This window comes from Drosophila mojavensis, unplaced genomic scaffold, assembly GCF_018153725.1.
Source record: "Drosophila mojavensis isolate 15081-1352.22 unplaced genomic scaffold, ASM1815372v1 contig_16, whole genome shotgun sequence".
Lineage (NCBI taxonomy): Eukaryota > Metazoa > Arthropoda > Insecta > Diptera > Drosophilidae > Drosophila > Drosophila mojavensis.
The window spans coordinates 610,039-628,590 of NW_025318693.1; the positions used below are offsets into that span (position 1 = coordinate 610,039).

Genomic DNA, 18,552 nt, shown 5'->3' on the forward strand with positions numbered 1-18,552 from the left:
GGGCTGGGACTAGCCGAATTTAATGCACACACATTTTCATTTCTGTCTTTGGCCAAGGCGCTCACTACACGCTCGCCTCAGTGCAGGAGGGCGGGCAGCTTGTCATCCGGAATGTGGAGCCGGGACGGGATCAGGGCATCTACACGTGCATCGTTAGGAGCCGGGCGGGCGAGGAGGCGCGCCGCGACATGCAATTGAATGTGAACAGTAAGTTGAGGCGAGGGCGTCGCCTTCAGTTGGATGTCGCATTAATGTCTGCCACGTTGGCTAATCGCTCACCAGGTCCGCCTGTCATTGAGGCCTTCAAGTTTCCCAAGAACCTGCAGGAGGGCGGGCGCGCACAAATCACCTGCGCGGTATCCTCTGGCGACATGCCCATCTACTTTAGCTGGAGAAAGGACGACAGTGTCATTCCGCTCAGCCTGCAGGTGAGTTGGCAATCCAAAGATGTCGAACTAGCATTGCATTTAGCGCAACTTGTTGAAACATTTTTACTCTTGCTGATGCTGCATCTTTGTTCTCTCCCTCTCTCTCTCCCTCTGTCTGTGTGTGTTTCAATTTACAAGATTACTGAGAAGAAGGAGGAGTTCTACTCACTGCTGGTGTTCAAGGATATCAGCGCCAGGCACAGCGGCAAATACACCTGCTACGCCAGCAACGCGGCGGCCAAGGTGAACTACACGGCGGAACTGCAAGTGCGAGGTAAGTTTGTTGGACCATGAAAAGAAATTGTAATGGAATGGGCAAGTCTCTGCCTCGTGAGATGCTCTATCTATTGATGCGCTTTGCTGCTGCTGCGAAATAAATCACGCAGGATTTGTGTGGCAGTCCTGCCAGCACTTTACCGTTTCTCGAGCGATACACCGAAACACATATACAACACTCACACACACACACACACACACACTCTGACACACCTACACACGTTGGGAGAAACACAAACAGCAAGTTGTTAATTTTGTTGTTTACTTGGCGCGCTTTCATTCGTTACATTTCGGTTCTGTGTCCCGGTCACGTTTCAGTGGCGCCGCGCTGGAGCTACGAGCCCATGGACACCGCCATTATGCTGGGCAATACAATATCGATAAATTGCGAGGCGGAAGGATATCCGATTCCAGCAATTACCTGGTTCAAAGGACAGGGTAAGTTTGCCAATTTGCCGGGCCGTGCAGCTTAGGCCCCACAGCCTGTCACAGCCTCAGCTCATTCAAATTGGATGGGTTAAACGTGCAGATCCAGAGCCAGTGCCAGCGCCAAAGTCAAACTGGCGGGCTTATTAATTAGCTCCATCCAATTTGAATGAGGGCAGCAATTAGTTTAATTTGGGGTTCGCTTGCAGGAAAAGCATCCAAAGACTTCAAGCCCCTAAACATGCGCAACCACTCGCTGGTGCTTAATCTGGCCACGGACAACGACGAGGGCTTCTACATGTGCCAGGCCACCAACGAAATTGGCGCCGGACTCAAGAAGATAATACGCATCAATGTGAATGGTAATTGAAATGGCCGCCTTATCGACAGCATTCAAATAATCACTGATTTAATCATTCCACTCCATACATCGTGCAGAGCCGGCGCGCTTCGAGCAGCCCGCCCGTAATGTCAGCTCACGTCGCAATGATCCGGTTACTTTGGACTGCCATGCGAAGGGCGACGAGCCCATCAGCATTGCCTGGACCCACAACAATGGCCGCATCGATATGAATAACTTTCGCTTTAGCATTGCGGAAATGAAAACGGAGAAGGGCGTCGACTCACAGCTAACCATTGCCCACTCGGATCGCCATGACTCGGGTGTATATCGCTGCATCGCCGAGAATCCCTATGGCCGTGCCGAGCAAATTGTCTTTCTAGCCGTGCAGGAGCGACCCGACACCCCCTCCAATCTGGAGGTCTTCGAGGTCGGCTCGCGCACCGTCAAGCTCAGCTGGCGGCGGCCCTTCGACGGCAACTCTCCCGTGCTCAGCTACCTCGTGCAGTATCAGGCGCTCAAGTATCTGCAGTCGCACTCGGCGCTCGGCGCCGCCGGCGGCGATTGGAATGGCGTTAATGTCATCAATGTCACTCTGCCATCGACGAGCATTAGTCGCAGGTGTGTGCGTGTGTGCTGATTGCGTCTGCCTATGAATCTCTGAAAGACCCTGCGCATTTTTCTCTTCCCTTCTCAGCTATGACAGCGATCTGCGCGAGAATGCCATTGTGGCTGGCCTGTCTCCGGCGACGACATTTCTCATCCGCATGCAGGCCATTAATGAGATTGAGCGCAGCGCCTTTACGGAGGCCATTGTGCTCAAAACGCAGGAGGAAGCGCCCACAGAGGCCCCATCAAATGTGCAGGTGCAAACGGGCGGCGAGAGTGAGCTGATTATTACCTGGCAGGTGGGTATACAATTAACTTTGCAGGAGCATACATTTAATGATCCGTGAAATCCCACACATTATTTGGTGATTTTCCAATGTTCTCATATATTTTTAAGGCTGCCTATTTTTGCTGATTTTATTAATATTTTCCTTTCTATTTTAAAATTTTATTTTCTCATATTTTTTTTATAGCGTTTACATTTTCGTTTAAAAAAAAAAAAAATAAATTAATAAATAACAAGTAAGAGGACTCTAGTCGAGACTGCTCGACTAGGAGATACCCTAAACCCTCTAATCTGATATTCACTCTGCACTTCTTTTCGGCACACATACATACACACGCACGTATTAGAACGCGCTCTGCTAACAGCGCAGTAAGCAGCGACTGCGCTTGGGCTGCGCTGTAGTGTGGGCAACAATATAAGAATTTCTTTGTTGAATAATTTAATTTCTAGACGTAAAATCTTAATGAAACTTTCAGAACATAATCATAATGTTCAAATGTATGTACATTCCAAAGCACAAGTCTCTAGTACTTGAAATACGTCTTTTATAAAGGTGAGGGTGAGGGGGTGGATATAAGGGTGGGGGGAAAATTACAACAAAAATCGAAATTATATAAAATATAAATAAGTCTACATTTAAAATTTGGAAGCTCTAGCTCTAAAGGTGTAGGAGGTATAATTAAATAACTAGCATTCGATAAGGTTTTTGATCGATAATAAAATATCGGGAGTAGTTATCGATATTTAAAGAAAAACTTGATATGCGCGTGATATACACGGACCTAGGAAAAAAAATTTCAAGTCTCTAGCTCTTATATCTTCTGAAATCGACGCGTTCATACATACGGACGGACGGACGGACGGACGGACGGACGGACGGACGGACGGACGGACGGACGGACGGACGGACGGACAGACAGACGGACAGGGCCAAATCGACTTAGCTCGTCGCCCTGATCAAGAATATATATACTTTGTGGGGTCTGCCACGCCTCCTTCTGCCTGTTACATACATTTCAACAAAACCATTATACCCTGATTTCCCATTTTCAATGGGTTCAGGGTATAAAAATAAATAAATATTAAAGAATTAAATATAAATAAATAATATACGTACATAAATAACCCATTGCAGATACCGCCACGGGAGTCGTGGAACGGCGAGCTGATTGGCTACACCGTGAACTGCTCGGAAGAAAAGCAAAACATTAACTACATCAGCGTGGTGAACAGCTCGCTCAAGTCGGTCATTGTCAGTGGTTGGGCAACCACCAAGGCCACGCTGCGTGGCCTGCGCAAGTACACGCGCTATGCAGTCACTGTGCGGGCTCTCAACAGCTTCGGATCCGGCCCCTGGAGTGCGCCCATCTTTGGCACCACAGCCGAGGGCGGTAAGTGTCATGTAGACTGTCATTGCACACAGATTGCAGTTCCTTAACCACTTAACGGCTTTGAAAAAGGAAAATATTAAATTGAAATAGAAAATAGATTTTAGAAATATAGAAAAAGAAAATACATTTTGGTCAAGTACTTACACACATTGAACACATTGTATTTGGGTAGTCTTATTGAACAGACTTTTTAATTTCCAATGCAAAATCATAAAATTTAATTTCCCATCGACTTCACTACTTGCAGTACCTGAGGCCGCGCCGCAAAACGTGAACTGCTCCTCGCTATCCTCGCAGAGCCTGAAGATATCATGGATGGAGCCGCCACTGCAATTCCATGGCGGCATTATACAAGGCTATAAAATTTTATATCGCCCCATAGTGCATCAGAGTGAGTATTGGCTGCCCCGGCCAGCGCATCTAGATTTTGTGGTTGCCAGTTGGCACTTTATGGCGCTGATTTTGTTGATATTGCGAGCGACGAGCGCTGTGTAAACAGCAATCGATATGATTGTGTAGTCGCCAAAGGGGCAAGCAGCAGAAGGAGATGGAAAACCGAGCAACTGGAGCCAGAGCCTGCAAGAGCTGCGAATAAGCAACGGCAAGTTAGCTGCTTGCTTTATTGGTTTTGGCGCCGGGCTGTGCGTCAGCACATTGATGAGCCGGCGAGTTGTGGATATAGGCACCGCTTATCAAATCAATGTACGCACTTGGCAATCGATACTATTTACACGGCCATCTACTTAAATCGATTAGCCTGCCAGGGACTTCCCCTTTGTCAGTGTATAAAGTTTATTACAAGATGCGACTTAAACGAGGCTTTCGTAACTTCATCTTGTGTAATGTGAAAAGGTTTCTGTGATGTCGGCGATGCCATAAAAGTCCTTTGGCTCAGCATAAATTGCGTTTAAAACAACGAACGAAGCTGGAAGGCAGCCGTCTTAGGCTCAAGTGTTGAACTGTGTTTGCACTTGCAATTATTTCTAAGCTCTGTAATGAATTCAACAAAGTGTAGACTTTGTATAGCCTGAACCCATTCAAAATGGAATTTCAGATTATACATGGTTTTGTGAAATCGTATATCGCTTTTCATCAAGTATATATATTAGAAGTCTGCATGAGAGGAAAATAAAATACGTTGAAATTAGCAATGCTCAGAATTTTTTGAATGAAATTGAACGCGAAGTCGAAGATGTTGAAGTCAGTGCACAAGTTACAAGGCAGCATTTCCTAGATAGATAGATGTAGATCTCTATAATTCCAAGAATGAAGAACACATGCAATATTTGTACATACCTATACATATACCTATACTCATAATTATGTACAAGAGTCGTAAGCCGAAGGACAAATATTGAACACTTTAAAGATTACTCCCAATGTTGATCTATCGAGCTATATGAGGTCTTTGACGAACACTCCACAAGCTCCAAGTGGTAATTCGTGCACTTAAGACTAGGCCGCACAATATTCAAGAGAGAGCAAACCGAATTGAATGAGAGCGAATGCAGGGCAAACCGACCTTGAACTTGATATTTATTTATTTATTAATTTTTTTTTTTTTTTGCGTGCATAAGAGAAAACACTTCGCTCCGGCTTCGCCTTCTTCTCTTCCTCCACTTCTTATGTTTGCGAGTGTTTTCGTCTTTATTAAATTTTTCATTTCGCTTTATGCTTTATTCTTATTCAATTCACTGCTGTGCGAAAAAATACGCAATCATATTCATTCAATTCCATTCGAATTAATTTAATTTTACGCATGTTGGGAGTGAAGCCATGCAGATCTCTAGTATTCTCATATTGGAGAACTGCTAATTGTTGAAGAATTATATTTAAAATACTACGTAGTTCTGGGATTTTGGAAATATACATCTAGTAAATCTCAGTATCATGCTCTATCAGTTTTATAGTAGAAAATTTTATTTAACAGGAAATCCCCCATAACATGTGTTCATGCGTGAGTATTATAAATATAGAGGGGCGCAGAATGATTCAAATCTGGTGCTGGGTATCTCTTAGTCAGAATAATTCGACTAGAGAGCTCTTACTTGTTTTCAATTAAATTTATTTTTCGTGTTTCCAGCCAAAGTTAATCTCAAAAGTAAAGTTTGGCTCGTTTTATTGTGGCATAACTGTAACAATATGGCTTATCAATTCAATTTCACAGTCGACTTCCCCGCCAAGCTGGAGATAAAACGCACTTCGAACCTGGAAACGTATCTGCATACGCTGCTCAAGGCCACCAACTATTCGATACGGGCGCTGGCCTATACGGCCACCGGCGATGGAATGGCCAGTCAGCCGTTATTTTGCCAAACGGATGACGATGTGCCCGATGCTCCGGCGGCCATTAAAGCGGCTGCCTTGACGGCTGATTCGATTTTAATTTCATGGCTGCCGCCGAAGAATCGCAACGGCATCATATCGCATTACACGGTATATGCGCGCGAGGCTGGCCGCAAGGGCCAGACCAAGAGTGAGTATCCGAAATGGGCGTGGCTAACACATTGCATTGAATCTGTTTGCATTTTTCTCGTTTTGCTCTTCCTCCCGTTTCTCGTTTCTTGTTTTTTTTTCCTTGGCTCTCGATCAGCTCATATGGTGCGCGTTGATGAGAACGGCTATCCGGTGACATTCGAGGCACGCAGCCTGGCCGAGAATCAAATGTACGAGTTCTGGGTATCGGCGTCCACATCCGTGGGTGAGGGCGAGCCCACATCTGTTGTGGCGCAGGCGACCAATACACGAGGTAGGCGTGGCAGTGCTTTATGGCGCTCCATGACAGTTTTTACACGGCTCAAATGATGCCATCAAAGGCGATTGTGTGATTTTCGTTTTAATTAAAATTTCATACATGGCCCCATGTTGGCTTGCACAAAATGACCGCAACAGCGTTGTCAATATTTAAATTCCGTGCACCTAACTGTAAACTGTACACTGTACACTATACACTGTATGCTGTATACTGTTTGGCAATGGTTTTAATTCTGTTTTGTTGTGCACCTGGTGTAGCGCCTGCACGCATCGCCTCATTTGGGCAGGTGGTGCGCAAGGCCATTGGCACCAGGCTGGTGCTGGAGTGCCTCGCTGTGGGCAATCCGACGCCGCGAGCGCGCTGGCTAACCCGTGATCGCCCCGTCACATTCAGCCCCTTCTACGAGGTGACCAATGAGGGCAATCTGAGGATACACCGTAAGTAGAGCCGTGATGCGGACTATTTGCATTTACATCTTTTGATCCGCTTTGCGCGCTTCGCTTTTCGCGCTACTCGCGCTGCCAACAGGAGTGGAAGGCAGCTTGTCCGGAAATTATACATGCACGGCAAACAATCTCTTTGGCAGTGACGAAATCCAATATCAGGTGATTGCCATGAGGCCGCCCGGCGCACCACAAATCATCGTGCAGTATGCTTCCGCTGACAGCATACGTGTCAGCTGGGATGCGCCCGATGACGGCGGCGCCCCGCTGCAGGGCTACACACTTTCATATCACACCGCCGGCGATAGCTGGACCCAAACGGAGCTGCTGCCGGAGAACAACGCTTACACAATGACGGGACTGAAGTGCGGAAATCAGTACATTATAAAAATGTCGGCTCACAATTTGGTGGGCAATGGCCCGGCCAGCGAGGAAATTAATGTCTGGACCAAGGGAAAAGGTGAGTGCGCAGCCCCAGGCCGATGATGCATTTGCATTTGCACTTGCATTTGCATTTGGCCCAGTCGAGCCGAGCTGCCTCCACTGGCTGCGGTCGCATTTCAGTTCAGTTGACCACAATCACCACTCACTGCTGAATATTTCTCACATGCATTCATTTCCATTTTCATTTACATTCCATGCACAGCCTCGCAGGCGCCCAATGGCAATGAACTAATTGCCACAAATGCAACCTGTGTGAATTTGAAGCTGTCATCGTGGCACAATGGTGGCTGCACCATTCATCACTTCTCCATCGAGCATCGGCCACTCGGTATGTATAATGAATATTCATTCATTCATTCTGCCCGAACGCAGTGAATGTTTTTAAATGCGAGGCCCGCTCATTATTATAAGCAAATTTTTGCGTTAAAGGTCCTTCAATCCGCTAAAGCCAAGGGCAAACAGTATAATTTGGGAGAAAAAATGCAAAGCCTCCGATGAATATTTCAGTGAATGCAATCCAGCTGACAGCCGGGCGAGAGCATTTGAGTTCCGCCCACAATAATTATCAATATTCATTTTTTATGAAATTAAATTAATGCAATTATTTACGTTTTCAATTAACTGCGCAATGAACATGCATATTTATTTATAAATATTTATACTATTTTTACTGCCAATGGGGAAGCCAAGTGCAACATGGCGTATAAAGTATAATTTCCTTTTAGCCAAAAAAAACTGACGTATTTGCTATTTTATGCTGATGCTGAAAGAGTGACAGGGTATATTAGTTTTGTAACATATCTATGCCATAAAAGTTGAAGAGTTGATTACAAATATAATATATTCCGAGTATATATCTTTAATTGTCTGAGATTTAGATTTTTAGCTCTTTATACTCATAGATAAAGTGAGAAGGATATATTAAGTTTGTGAAATAATCGACTAATTTTAATTTGGTTTCTGTTATTGAAGCTGGAGAGATTTCGCATTAGAATATACCTTTACTCGAGTCAACCTTATCTGAGATGATCAGATAGAAGAAGATAGACTTATATATATCTTCAGTCAGAAAGTCTTAGTTTTCTGAAAAAATTTTAAATTTTTAAAATTAATTTTTTGTCGAAAGAAAAAATTTGAAAAGAAAAACTCTTCAGTACTTCAGTACTTCAATAAGACCTTATCCAGAACTTGTTTAATATTCTACAGCTACTCAGATGAGCAATTAAAATAAATACATTAAATTATTTGTCTACCCTAATAGAGTATATTTTCTTGTATAACCGTCTTCGTTGTGAACGTGGACGGAAAATATGTGTAGGGCCAATAGGGGCGTGAATTCCGCGACAATGTCCGACGGCGCGCTCTTCCCTTTTATTGACCTGCTTCATTCTGGTTTTTCATCCCTCAGGTGACGTACGCTGGACAGTTGTCACATCGGATATCTCGAACGCTGAGGAGAACCGTGAAAATTTAATATTCTGCGACTTTCTACCCGCCAAATGGTACCAGCTGCGCATCTCCGCCACCAACGATGCGGCTAAAACGACGGAGCATTATCATTTCAGCACCACGAACCTCGACGGCAGCACCATACCGCCGCCATCGGTGTTTCCCACAGAAAACGATTTGATGAACAATCTGATAAATGTGACAAATCCGACCAGCGGTGATTGGTTGGCAACGTTCATTGTCGTTGTCATAATTACACTGTCCATCATGACGATGTAAGCGACGGGGCGAATAGAGATGGGGGGATGAAAATTGAATTGGGGTATTGTGGGATCGGGGGATTCAGATGATTCAGGGGAACATCGTAATGGAAGAAACGTAATTGCTTTCGAACCGTAATTAAGCTTTAATTAACCGGGGTGCAGGTTATGCGTCAGGTGAATGTGCAGCGATATATCAAATGAAAACCGTTTTATTTTTTAATTTACTTTCCCTTTTGATTTTTTAAATGGAATACTGGAAAATTAACAATATTTGCTGGATGCTTAAATGATAAATCCAATTTATCAATTTCAGCAACTTCCTAAGAGCGAATTCCAATTTCGAGCAGTGCTTTAGTTAATTAGACATCTAATTGCTGAGACGAGGTTTTAATCTCTTGCAGCGGGCTGACCATCAAACATCGTCGCACCCTTTGCGGTCCCATGACCGAGGGATATGAGTCTCGGGCGCTGCCCGGGGACTACAAGGAGGAGCACGAGAACCGGCGCAACCAGCAGGTGTACAGCGCCTCGCCGGTCAAGACGGTGGACAAGAGCAACGATTCGGGTGAGTGGCGTGTGTCACGTGTCTAGCTGCAGGCAGCAATTAAACGGCTTCCCTCGCATTTCGTTCGCTTGCTTCGTGACTTACTTAGAAATGTACGAGAAATTTCGCCGTACGCCACATTCAGCGTGAATGGCGGACGTACTGGCGCCCCGGCAAAGACGCCCACACGCGGGCTGGCTGTGCAGACGCCGCACGACTACACCATGCAGTTCAAGACGTTTGGGCACCCGGAGGGCGAGAGTCTTAATGCTACAGCATATCCGCTGCTGCCCACTTCGGGCTTCGGGCATGTCAAGGGCAAGTCCAGCTGGCACAAGCAGCGCTACTACAACACCGATGGTATGTTATATCTGTCTATATCTGTAATTTAACTTGAGGCTGAGGCTGAGGCTGTCATTCCCAGATGAGTCCACGTTGAGCAAGTCGATGACCATGGTCGCCGGCTCGCAGTCCGGTCATTCGAAGAAGTCGAGTGGTGCACGCAGTGCCAAGACCGGCAATGCCGGCGTGGTGGCCGAGTCCGAGTCAGACACCAGCATCAGCCCCAGCACCGAGTTCTCCAACATGCCCACCTATCGAGTTCCTTGCAAGTCGTCGCGCAGCAGCGACGGACGCGCCGTTGTAGGTGCGTATGCCGCACGGGAATCGGGTGATGCATTCGCAGCCAATGCCTGTTACTTTGCAGATATGTTCCGGCCGGACTCCAGCACCGAGTCGAACAATGACCAGGGCTCGCCGGCACTGGAGCGACGGCACAATACGCCGCGGCACATCGGACTGGCGCTGGAGAAGCGCAGTGGGGGAGGACAGCGGAGCCGGAAGCATGGCGTGCAGTCCGGCAACCAGACATTGGAGCGACGAAAGTGCCCTGGTAGTAACAACAGGTAGTTCAGGTACCTAAGCCCTCACCAATCCGAATCGAACACCCCACCAAAAAGAGATCAATCTATACACACACAGAAATTTAAAGAACACAACAAATTCATTTCCATTACGATTTGAAATTCATTCGAACAACACGAACTATATGCTCCTTCGTCATGCTCCTTCCATTGCCCCTAATTGCAGCGCTGGCAGTGAGGTTGAGACAGCCGCCTCGTTGGCCGCCTCCATAGCCGCGATGACTGGCGGCGATCTGTCCAGCGGCTTTCGGCCGCCGGCCGCCTTTCACGATGCCCGCGAGTTCGGTGACCAGGCCGAGTGCGAGCGGGAGCAGCGCGCCCTGGACTTGGAGGTGCAGCGCGTGATGGAGAACACCAGCGAAGCGCAGCTGGCGAAATTGGACCGCGAGGAGTTGACCTCACTGTTGGCAAGGTAAGCGCAATGCGTAGAGATACGGTGCTCCCAGTGCTTGACTGTAGTTTGTTGCATGCCTGTAGCGTCTACCAACCTTGAACTTGAACCTTGAATCGCAAAAACTAACCAGCCTGCGACCCCTAGGTATCACGAGAAAAAGGAGCAGGAGCGCCAAGAGTACGCGATACACGTTTAAACACGTTTAAGCAAGAGCTAACTTGGCCAGAACATACATAGATAACTAGAAATACAAAAAATACAACAACATACCATAAATAATCCAAAATATCGACACCGACACAAACCAAACGAAAAAGAAAACAATTGAACAAATGAAAAGCATTTAAATGCATTTACTTAGCCGAGCAACTCGACAGCTCAAAACTCAACTCTAATTGTTGTTCATTCAGTGTGTAAACTAAACTCTAGATCGTAAGCCCACACGCGTAATTCTCGCTAATGCAAAACAAAGACTTTACAAACTCTAAATGTATGTAAAACTGACTGTAAGCCCACAAGAGTTATCACAGATCTTCGGAAGTATTCGTTAAATGTCTGCTAGCCATGTAAGAACACACTCACACAACACACTCTCAATATATGTATTTGATGTGATAAATTGAACTGTTCAAAAAATATGGAAATTGTTCTGCAATTGAGTTGAGGAGCAGCTACACTGATTTCACCTGGCCATCATCAGAATTTCCAGTTACATTTTTATTATTTATTGTCATTGATAATTTACTGACAACGGGGCAGGTTGCATTATTTTTAATGTAAGCTGCCGTTATTCAATTTACCTTAATTATTATATAACTATAAAATGTATTGAATTAAATTAGATAATCAACAATGAAATTGTATTGGTATCTTAGGTAAATATTAATATATAAATATTTATATGTATATACATACATACATATATTCCGATGTGTGTATGTATGGTATGCATGTATACAAAACAAAACAATATGCAAATACTAACAGCAAATTAATTAAATAAACGGTGTGTAAGGATAAACAAAATCACAGTCATGGCAATTTCATTAAAACTGCGTTTTCAAATTGAAACCCACAGCGAAACCAACGAGCCAACTAGCAAAGGCAGAGCCAATGGCATGGCTAAACCACTCAACCACTCACCCACAGAGCGACTCTGCCAATATTTGCATTAGCAAATGAGACTAACCAAATCAATCAAATGCACTACGGGCCAACCACAAGCCAGCGGTTGCAGTAAACAAACCCAGTTAGCAACAGTAAAAGCAGCTGCAGACCAGAGTCAAATGCACCTTAGTTAGGCAATCAGTTGTATCTAGGCAGCACACCACAAAATGGCTGGCAATTTCAGCTGCTCAGCTCAACCACAAGATGCCGTTGATGCAAGGCTCACACGCTGGCAAGAGACGGCAAGGCGAGGAGACGAAAAGACTGAAATGCCACTACACGTTGAATGGCGCAATATTAGACATGCGTGGCATGATGTGGCAATGTTTACCTGCTGCCGGAGAAACTTTGTCAATTTTAGGAATGTTGCCAAGTTTCCTTAAAGTCATGTCAATAGGGCAATATTTGTACACTCTCTCGCTCACTCTATGGCGCTTTGACAGCGCCCAATGACCCCAGCAAAGAGCTTAAATGCAGTTGCATATTCAGGGCGCAACATTGCGTATACGCTATTAAATTGAGATATCAAATCCTCAAGCTGAGCTGCAGCTCAGCAGAGCTGATCACCGGAATTTCTCGCGGTGTAACTGTGACCTATTAAGCTCCCGTGTAGCTGATTAAAATATTTAGTTAGTTGTGCCATTCAGCTACTGACGCCCCAGCAGTTTGCTAAATAGCTGTTTCTCGTCTTGTTGATGGCTTTAATGTGTACTTAAAGCCGTGTTGAGCGGCTTATGGGTCGAGCACTCAGAAGAAAACCATCTAATTAGGTATGAAAAGAGATGTCGTACAGCTGCGACAAAGGCGGAAGTTTGTTTTCAGAGTTGAGCTAAAGTGCACTTTAGCTACATGCAGAATTGATAAGTTCTCGATTGCGAGCGAGAATTCAAAATCGATTTAATAGTCACACTCACTCATGACAACTATTGTGGGCAGTGCACACTCACGACTGTTGACCAAAATCGATATCAATTAGTTAAAGCTGCTGGCTGTAAGCCTATGCAAATAATCACTTAATGGCATGGAGATATAAATGGCTGCCACTAGTAGCACCAACAATTAAAACAACAACAACAAAAGCAGCAACGAGGCAATTTAAGCAAATTCAAAACCCGAAAATGCTAAGGTTAGTAGTACACGCAGCACACTTGTTCAAAATGTACTTGTAATGCCGACAGGATACACACGCAATACACACACACATACATATAAGGCATACAAACACAGTTCACACACATACGTGCGCACACAAATATACCTACATATAAAGTGCTACATACAGTTAGCCACAGCTAACGCAGCTTGACAGCCAACCGCCGCAAGTGGCAAGGGACAGGGGGCAGGGGGCAAGGGGCAAAGGCATGGGCGATTGCTGCACTTGCATTTAATAACAGCTAGTTTAGGCATCTCTGTGTGTGTGTGTGTGTGTGTGTGTGTGTGTGTGTGGGTCTATGTGCATGTGTGTGAGTCCCATTATTGCCATGTTTGACTGAACTGGACTCTGCGCCGCCTGCCGTGCGTAGGACATTATCTACACAGGCCTTGACCGAATGCAAATGTGCGTTGATGCAGTCGCACATGGCGCCCAGCAGCCGGTGAGGAGGTGAATGGGTTCTTCTGTTCTGCTGCTGTCCTTTCACCCATCGCTGAGATTGTCGGATTGTCTAGCTTGGCAGCTTCCAGGCATTGCATTTAATTAAAATTTTCAAATTACTAAAAGGTAAGTTATTTTCATTTTCATTACAATTTCATTTTATGGCGCACTGGCCATAAATTGCACAAACTGTCTTCACGTCGGTCACGTGGCCAAGACCTGCTGGCCAACTAACTGAACGGTAGGCGCAGACAGCTTATGTATAATGCTGCATAAAATAAATTTGAAAATGCGCAAACATTGCCTGAGCGATTTAGCATTTGCACCTAAAAGGACTCGAATACGAAACACGCAGCATAAGTCTCTGATATTAAATGGCAAAGCTGGCCAAAGGGCTTTAAAGCGCATATTAAGCCATCTGCATTGCACTTGGCTCGCTGCAATAAGACAAACAGCCAACTCAACATAATGAGGCAAGCGCAGCGCCGGCTACCACAGCCCAGCCAAAGCCACAGACCTGCCGAACAGCTGCTGCCAAAGGCACTTGATGTCGTCGTGTGTGTGAGTGCATGTACACACATTAAACTACACTTGAAGAGAAAGTCGTTAAAGTCGTTAAAGGCTAAAGTTCCACAATAAATATGACTGCAAAATCGAAACTTGAAGTTTTTTAAAAAATAAAATTAACTTATTATCGATCACAGAATTTTTAAGAAATTTATTTTGCCTTTTTATATTCAAACAGAATATTTATTATAAGTAAAATAATATTTTTATCATGCTGACACTTTTGTTTCTTTCAGTGTATCAGGCGTGTAGATAAGATTGGGTGGGGCGCAGCTGCGGCTACGGCAGCCGCCAAAGCGTTGGCTGTGCATATGCATGCATCATAAAGACAGTGAATAAATAAATAAAAAAAAAAGAAAAATGCAAGAAGTGTAACAAATACAAACTCCGACCACCCGCCCATCCACCCGTCAACCCTTCCGCCCGCTCAGCAGCCACCAGCCACCAGCTAAGGGCTATTCATGTGGGACTCACTTAAATAAAGTGCTTTTGCATTGCCCGCCAGACGGATGCGACGGCGGATGCTGCAATGTGGTTGCGGCTGCTTGTTTGCTCTGCTCTGCTTTGCGAATGCTGCTTCTGGTGGTGGTGGTGGTGGTGCCGCTGCTGGTGCTGCTGCTAGTTATTGTTGTATCTAAAGCGTCATCATTATTTGAATTATCACAGGCTTTACTCACCTAATGCACTTTGTGTGCAACATATGCTGCATTTCATTACAGCTCTAAATTTATAATACCCATTCCCCAAAGCATCTGTCCACTTTGATTAGTCTGTGGCATCAACTAAAATAATTATATATTCAAGTATATATTATGTATATATTTTTATTAATTCTTTTTATTTATTTATTTTATTTTTTATTTTTTTCTTACAATAAGTTGACCAAGTATTATGATATAAAAACCATAAAGAGAAATCTTTTAAATATGTCAAGAGTATATTTTTATATTTTTGTCTGAATTCCCTAAGATTTTACGTTTGCTTACGTTAAGTTCTTATTTCGAAAAAGGCAGCGGCTGGACTGCATTGTAAGAGCTCACGTGAAATGGTTATGGTGAAATGAAAGCTTGCTAAAAAATGTCCCCTTTGATCCGGAATTGTCACCCATACTACTTAAATCTCTGTCTTCGTTTCTATCATGGCAGAATAATAGAGCAAAAAGATGCTCTGGTGCTTCCTAAGGAATAAATTAAAAAAAAAAAAAATAGAAATAAAAAATAAAAATAAAAAATCATAGGAGAAGAGGTATAGCCTTCGACTGGACGCTCTGCACAATATGAATGTTGCTGTTGCCAGCGTTCCCTCATAACTGTGAGCAATAGGTCCAGATTGGTTTTGGAACAGACTTGTAGAGCAGGGCGTCAGACACCTTCTTTTATAGCTGATAGCCAATGAAGGTTATAGCTTTTCAGCATTACATCTGTTCTCTTTATTCTGTACCTCTTAAATAAAATTTTAAATATTTGTAATAAAATCTGTAGAACATATATATATATATATATATATATATATATATATATATATATCGTTTCATCTCCTGCACATGACAACTACACTAAAACAAAAGCCATGGGGCTTATATTAGACAACATATGTTGTAGTTGCCTTTGGGACTTAGGCTAACATGCTATCTTTATGCTTGGCTGAAACATTCAATCACAATAGCAACTTTTTAATGCTGCAAAAAAGTTTTTTTTTCTTTATTTTTTGTCAACGTGAAATTTTGGTGGCCTCGCAGCAGCCTTTGTTTTTGCTCATTCAAAATTGATCGCTTCACAATGTTTGGAATGTGAGTGTGAGCAGATGGCTTAAAACAAGGCCTGCAAGTGTCGTCGCAGTGTCGGCCTTTTTTGTGTGTCGTCTGCATGGCCTAGGAAAAATGGAAACTGATTGAAGTGGAAACGCAGCCAATTGAGTGTAAGAGAGGCAATTCGCACAGAGTACGTTTATGAAAATCGAATGAAACATGCACCAAAGACTCTGTAACATGCCGTACATCGAGTTGTGCTAGTGTTGAATGCTATAGCTGCAGCCAAACAGAGAGAGCAAAGAGAAGAGCAAAAGAGCAGGTGAATGAACATCCCGGGGGATAATCGGGCAAATGAAGTCAATTAGACTAGATTAGACATTTATGAACTCGAAAATTATTTTACGTGTGCATTTTATGTAGGCCCAAAGAGAAATTTGTTTTATTTTGCATTCATTTGGAAATTTATTTGAATTGTTAAAGTCATTCGCATAGCTCCTGTGGTATTCAATTGAAATCAAATAATCAAAATAATAATTCGACTGTGGGCTGGAGCAATGTTTGCTGCAGACAAACGTAGGTATATTCCTATTGCTGCTGAGCACTAATTCATATTGATTATTGTGTAATTCATTTGGCCCTTATTATTCAAGCAGTAATTAAATAAAGTGCCATCATCTTATTTGAGTTTTGTCAGAGGTCTGACTGCCACTCAGCAAATCGATACAATCACAAGCTGTAATTATTAAAATAGTTGTTGGGGAAAATGTTGCTCTTAATTAAAACTGTGGTAAATTAACAGCAGGCATTGAAAAGCATTTGTGGGCACATAGCCAGAGGCCCACAGAGAGAGAGTTAAGCATCTATACAAGGGTATATATTTATAACAAATGCACAAAGGGAAAGTATATATTCATATATACATATTTTTGTATATAATATTGATGTGAATATATATTTGTATGGGCAAACTCTGGGCAGTGCATCTTACTTATTTTTATTTATTTCGACTCTTTGTTGTTTTTGTTGTTTATCAACACAGCTCTAAGGAATTCAATGACAAGAGATAAGCATTGCAAATTTAAAAAAAAATTCAACAACGGAAATGAAAATTCATGAGTACAAAATTCTAATCAAGAAAAAACACGAAACAAAGATGACTGTGACAGACGCAGAATCAGAGTCGGGTACAGTGGCAGCGACAGAAGCAGGAGGAGCAGGAGGAGCAGCAGCTGGAATCGAAGCAAAAGAAAACGAAGATGGTAAAATAGAAACAGGAAAATAACTTGAAAGGCACTTTTTACACTTGAGTAGTCGGGCAAAGCGTGTTGCATGGTACCGGAAACGGAAATTCATAGCCGGACTCAGTACGGCACGGCACGGCTACTTGCTTTGCCGGAACGGATGGACAGTTCCCCTGCAGTCCCATGTCAATAGAGTGGAGCTCACAATAATGTCAAAGGCAAAAATGCAAATGGAATTGCTGCTGAGAAATTGAAAACGAGTCGCAATATTTAAAAAGCCAATTGCCTTTGGCCTTATAAAATATGCAACACCAGCAGCAGCAGCTTCAGCTAGAGCATTGCAAGCTGCGGCAATGTCTCTAACTCAGTGTTGTCCGTTTAGCACATTTAAGGCTAGATCTAGCCTATTTGAAAGTGGTTCAATCTCTTGATAATAAATCCCTTGAAATGAGTATGGGGTGGAATAGCTAGAAGTTGAGGCAGTTCATGCACAAATCCTCGTCCTAAAGAGAATTATAAAACTGAAGAAACTGCTGTCTATGCTTAAGCATATGTACATATGTAACAACCATATATATTGAGCAGTATAATGCTGTAATCTAATTTAACTATGCGTATTTGATTGCTTATAAATCTGTTTGTATGTCAGTCTGTCTATCTCTCTCTATTTCACAGTCTGTCTCTCCGTCTATCTCTCTGGACGAAGTAGAGCTACAGAACATCATTTATGTTAGTGTTAGTATTCATCTGATATTTATATTTAAGTAACGAAGCTGGAATACTTGAAGCAGCAGAGAGTGTTCCCATTGGTCACTTAGAGCTCGGCTCGGCTCCTACGAACCTAACGAAACTTGAATGCTTGAAGCAGCAGAAAGTCTTCCGATTGCTTAGCTAAAGTACGACTTAGAGAGTGAGTGAAAGTCGCCCTATATAAAGAGCAGCAGCTGTAGCATTTCATCAGTCATTCGCCCAGGCCTCGTGGAGGTCAGTCGTGCAGTGGAGTAAAGGGAAGTGAAGTGTGTGCAAATATATAATGATCGTTCAGCTAAGGAAATACTTAATGGAAATACTTATAGATAATACTTAGAGGAAATACTAAGAAGAAATATCTAGAAGAAATATCTAGAAGAAATACTTGAAGAAAATACTAAGAGCAGCATTTTATCCTAAATTTCTCGCTGTTTTAGCTGTTTTAGTTGAATTGGGAATAACAGTCGAAGCTCAACAGCTGGCAACACTGGCAACACACATCTCATTCTCAT

The 18,552-nt window shown here is 43.5% G+C and overlaps 1 protein-coding gene across 2 annotated transcripts in view; it reads left to right on the forward strand.

Annotated features, from left to right (window-relative positions):
* Positions 1–11,447, forward strand: part of LOC6573851 (Down syndrome cell adhesion molecule-like protein Dscam2) — a 36,898-nt gene extending 25,451 nt beyond the window's left edge. Inside the window, exons 15-35 of one of the 2 annotated variants that reach the window (XM_044007276.1) lie at positions 58–207; positions 283–428; positions 567–702; positions 1,023–1,142; positions 1,340–1,492; positions 1,569–2,091; positions 2,168–2,378; positions 3,501–3,756; positions 4,004–4,147; positions 5,924–6,232; positions 6,350–6,505; positions 6,769–6,948; positions 7,040–7,414; positions 7,601–7,726; positions 8,807–9,122; positions 9,512–9,684; positions 9,775–10,014; positions 10,079–10,300; positions 10,361–10,559; positions 10,744–10,989; positions 11,116–11,447. In XM_044007276.1, coding sequence (XP_043863211.1) covers positions 58–207; positions 283–428; positions 567–702; positions 1,023–1,142; positions 1,340–1,492; positions 1,569–2,091; positions 2,168–2,378; positions 3,501–3,756; positions 4,004–4,147; positions 5,924–6,232; positions 6,350–6,505; positions 6,769–6,948; positions 7,040–7,414; positions 7,601–7,726; positions 8,807–9,122; positions 9,512–9,684; positions 9,775–10,014; positions 10,079–10,300; positions 10,361–10,559; positions 10,744–10,989; positions 11,116–11,167 — 4,433 coding nt within the window. In that variant the 3' untranslated portion in view covers positions 11,168–11,447. Of the gene's footprint in view, positions 1–57; positions 208–282; positions 429–566; positions 703–1,022; positions 1,143–1,339; positions 1,493–1,568; positions 2,092–2,167; positions 2,379–3,500; positions 3,757–4,003; positions 4,148–5,923; positions 6,233–6,349; positions 6,506–6,768; positions 6,949–7,039; positions 7,415–7,600; positions 7,727–8,806; positions 9,123–9,511; positions 9,685–9,763; positions 10,015–10,078; positions 10,301–10,360; positions 10,560–10,743; positions 10,990–11,115 lie in introns of those variants that run through there. The other variant, XM_015167149.3, reaches the window with a different exon arrangement.
* Positions 11,448–18,552: the final 7,105 nt, after the last annotated feature.